The sequence below is a fragment of the Notolabrus celidotus genome, chromosome 9, assembly GCF_009762535.1.
Source record: "Notolabrus celidotus isolate fNotCel1 chromosome 9, fNotCel1.pri, whole genome shotgun sequence".
Classification (NCBI taxonomy): Eukaryota; Metazoa; Chordata; class Actinopteri; order Labriformes; family Labridae; genus Notolabrus; species Notolabrus celidotus.
Window position 1 is genome coordinate 439,488 of NC_048280.1, and position 4,031 is coordinate 443,518.

Here is a 4,031-nt window from a genome sequence, read left to right on the forward strand (position 1 = left end):
TTGTTCCAAACAGACTTGTAAAGGAAGGACCAGACTGTGAATTCAAAGAAGAGATCAGTTCACATCTAAATATCTGATCTTGAAGTGGTTCACATGTTTGAATGAGGATTGTATGTTTTTGGATAATTGCATTGAAATGTTAATTTTGCAGGGCACTATAAATGTTGATGAAAAGATGAGCTCAGGCTCTTTCTTTGCTCCATCTGAGCTCAACTTGAGACACAAAAACTGAGTCTGACTAAAACAGAATGGATGAGGTTAGACTGAGAGAGCTCCCTGATTTCTCCACCTGAGCTCAAAAGGAGTCACAACACCTGAGAAATACCTGAGAACCATTTCAGATTCTGACCAGATCTCCTTTTGAACTGAAAGGGAGACTCAGCTGAGACTTAGTCTCTGGAGGCAAGAATGAGAAACAGGAGACATAAGCTGTCGTCTCATTTTGCTTTCAAACAGATCTCATTGTTGTCTAGGAGACAGAAATGAAACATTTTTGAGATCTCCTCTCTGAATTTATTTTCCTATGGGCAGGGTTTAACAAACAGGCAAATATAACAAAGATGAGTCCAATAACAGAAAAGAATCTGACACATACATGAAATAAAAAAGTATAAAAAACAGAGGACAGATGAACACAGAAAACTGTACAAAATGATCTGCATCAGGTGGTTTTAAGTGAGAGCGTTATCTCCACACAGGTTTCTCTAAACCCTCCAGAGTTAACAAACTGATTTTGGATATTTAGATTTGATGAAACTTACAAATACATTTTAGTAAACAAATATTTGAGTGTGGAGCAGGATCTGGAGGGAAAGCCATATATCTAGCAGATATGTTTCTGTAAGTGTGGATGGAAGTTTCTATTTTATGCAGCAGTAGAAATAAAGTACATTTTATTTTGTCCTCCATGCAGTAATTTCAGATTGTTACAGCTCTTTAAATGACATTCATTATTCCACATTTCTACCATCACATATCTTAAAAAGTGTCTCTCGCTGTCTTTAAGGGCACGGACTAGCATTTGGTATTGGACTACAGCGATCCACAACAGAGTGGATGTCATCTACATTGACACCCGTGAACGTCCCAGTGATGGACACCGATGTGATCCTCCCGTCTCTGTACTTGCGGGTGAGGATTGCCGTGAAGGGGATGTCTGCCTCGTACCTGCGCCCCACCAAGCTGACCTTGCAGGAGTGGTTTGGTGGGATGGTTTGCATGATGGAGACAGAGGAAGTGACGGACTTGGTCACGGTGACTCCTGAGGAGAACTGGTTTGTTTTCTCCAGACTGAGAGAGATACCTAAAGACCCGATGAATGGGATCCTGGCGGTGATGGTGCTGCTGATCCCAGACCTTGTGCCGATGCTGGTGTCCCACCGACTCTGCTTCTCGTGGGTTTTTGTGAGTGTTAATGTTTTATCTACATGGAGACACTCATTATTAACGATGGTAGACTGTGTCATGATCTCTGGAGGATGCTCTGTGACTGTAAAATTTGTGTTGAATCTGACACTGTGCACCTCCTCTTTGTAGAAGTTTTTGTTGACGGTCAGGACCTGGTAGGTCCTGTACCATTTCCCGCGACCCTTCCAGGGCAGGAAGAAGGCCTTACGTCTGGCATGCACCTTCCCAAGACCAAACCTATTCCTCCCGACATACACGTCATAGTCAGAGCAGGTCTTGACTGAATGCTCGGGCACTCTGCCCCATGAACCGCCCTTCCACTCCAAGATCTCAAAGTTATCTTTGTTCACCAGCATCTCAAACGGGGACCCAAGCTTCTCTCTCCCTGAAAGGGCGTAGCGACAATAAGCCCCCATGCTCGGGTTGAAGAAGCCTGCATAGCAGCCGTATTTGCACACGTAGTCGTAGCGCTTGGTGTAGCTGTTGTACATTACGACAGCATCGACGGGGACAGAGCCATTCATGGTCTGCCATCTCAGAGTGGAAGTGGAGGAAAGAGGCTGTCCTGATTTTTTCTTCTCTACCTCTGAAGGAGTCAGGAGAGCCAGCAGGGATCCGTTAGCGGTGATTCCAGGGACTCTGTCTTCCAGGTCTGGGTTCAGGTGGGTCACTGTAGGGCGGAGGGTGGAAGGTAAAGTAGAGGTATAGATCAAAGATAAACACAATAAACTTCTGTGGATGAGACTGAAAAAGACTATTTCCTAGAGCATAGGTCACTAACTGGCGGACCACGTTCCGGGTCCGGACCGAGAAGCCGTCCCTTACTAACCCGGACCTACAGCCAAAACAGGGTTCTGATATAGAATCAGACGGATGCTTCTATTTTAACTGGTGCAGCTTTTGTAGTCTTTACAGTAGTGGTTTTGCAGACGAGGAAACGTACGGACCAATTGCATGCGAGTTAAGCCATCCCACGTGATACTACTCAGCCAATCAAATCTGAGCATTCCAGGCGGTAAACATCACGACTATACAGATCAGACAGGTGAGAGAGTTAGAGGCAAGTTACACGGGGAAAGACGGTGGGAAGAAAAAGAAAGATAGTGATAAAGTCAGAGAAAACAAAGGGAGATAAACAGAGGAGTGAGACAGAGAAATGGAGCGATACAGACGACTGCTCTGGAGAAAGTTTAGAAAATAAGGAACTAGTGACCCTCTCCATAAAAGAAAAGTGCACAACTAAATAGAGCATTTAATTCAGACTGGACAGACTCATCTCTGCTCATACTCACCCCTGGGAGAGCTAAACCAGCGTATCTCATGTTCAGAAACCGTGGCACTTATTTAAAGAGTCAACGTGAAACGCCATTCAGAGACAAAACATGAGGATTTGAACAAACAGACACACTCAGATCTGAAGTGAGTCCTGAATGATCGGAAATGCCACCAGTTTGGGAGTTTAGTTTAACACATCAGTGTTTATTCATTTAAGTGTGTCATCAGTTATTATTATTATTCTATTATTTTTTTACCTCTGATTCTCTAACAGTTTAAATTTTTACCTTCCAGTTGAATAATTACAAGGATACACATATAAATCATCACTTCATCAATAAATGACTAAGAAACACCTGCAGGAATAAACCAATCAAACAAGCTCCTCTTTACCTTCTTCAGGCGGTGGGTTCTCCCCCTCCTCCTCCTCTTCCTGCAGAGCGGCTGAACTCAGAGCCAGCAGGGCCGACATCATCAACACAGAGAGCTTCATCTGAAACACAGAGAGGACATGAGTTCATGCAGACACACTCTTCAAAACCAGGAGACATGTGAGAGAGGTGAGGAGCTTACCTTTCCTGATCTGTTGGTCCTCCTGCGGTCTCCTCCAGGTTTTATACCCTCACTGCTTTATGACTGAATCATAAAAGTAAAGTTTGATCGACCCCGCTCTGACCTGGATTCATTTAATCACGTTCAGGAGTTCAAAGTACACAACACGTGAGGCTTGTTTTTATTAATGTCTCTATCAGACGTTTACCGTAAAGGTCAATCCACCTTAAAGGTTCAGTCCACCTTAAAGGTTCAGTCCACCTTAAAGGTCAGTCCACCTTAAATGTCAGTCCACCTTAAGTCAGCCTGGCGAGCAGCAGGTGCAGCGTTAAGCTAACCTATATAACAAAGAGGTGAACCCTCAGCTCTGTGAGGGGCTGCAGGTCTTTGTTTGTTTGGGTTGTTTCAGGTCACACTATGGGGTTGGTTGTCACACACTATGGGGTTGGTTGTCACACACTATGGGGATGGTTGTCATACACTATGAGGATGGTTGTCACACACTATGGGGTTGGTTGTCATACACTATGGGGTTGGTTGTCACACACTATGGGGTTGGTTGTCATACACTATGGGGTTGGTTGTCACACACTATGGGGTTGGTTGTCACACACTATGGGGTTGGTTGTCACACACTATGGGGATGGTTGTCACACACTATGGGGTTGGTTGTCAGACACTATGAGGATGGTTGTCACACACTATGGGGTTGGTTGTCACACACTATGGGGTTGGTTGTCACACACTATGGGGTTGGTTGTCACACACTATGCGGATGGTTGTCACACACTATGGGG

The 4,031-nt window shown here is 44.6% G+C and overlaps 1 protein-coding gene across 3 annotated transcripts in view; it reads right to left on the bottom strand.

Annotated features, from left to right (window-relative positions):
• LOC117818360 (natterin-3-like) overlaps positions 1-3,625 on the bottom strand; it is an 8,855-nt gene extending 5,230 nt beyond the window's left edge. Inside the window, exons 1-3 of one of the 3 annotated variants that reach the window (XR_004632349.1) lie at positions 3,256-3,625; positions 3,076-3,175; positions 711-2,077 (exon numbers count right to left, since the gene is read on the bottom strand). Coding sequence is in view for 2 of the 3 variants with exons in the window: in XM_034691203.1 (XP_034547094.1) it covers positions 1,002-2,077; positions 3,076-3,175 (1,176 nt within the window). In the remaining variant the exon portion in view is untranslated. Of the gene's footprint in view, positions 1-476; positions 2,078-3,075; positions 3,176-3,255 lie in introns of those variants that run through there. The other 2 variants (XM_034691204.1, XM_034691203.1) reach the window with 2 other exon arrangements.
• Between the last annotated feature and the right edge of the window lie 406 nt (positions 3,626-4,031).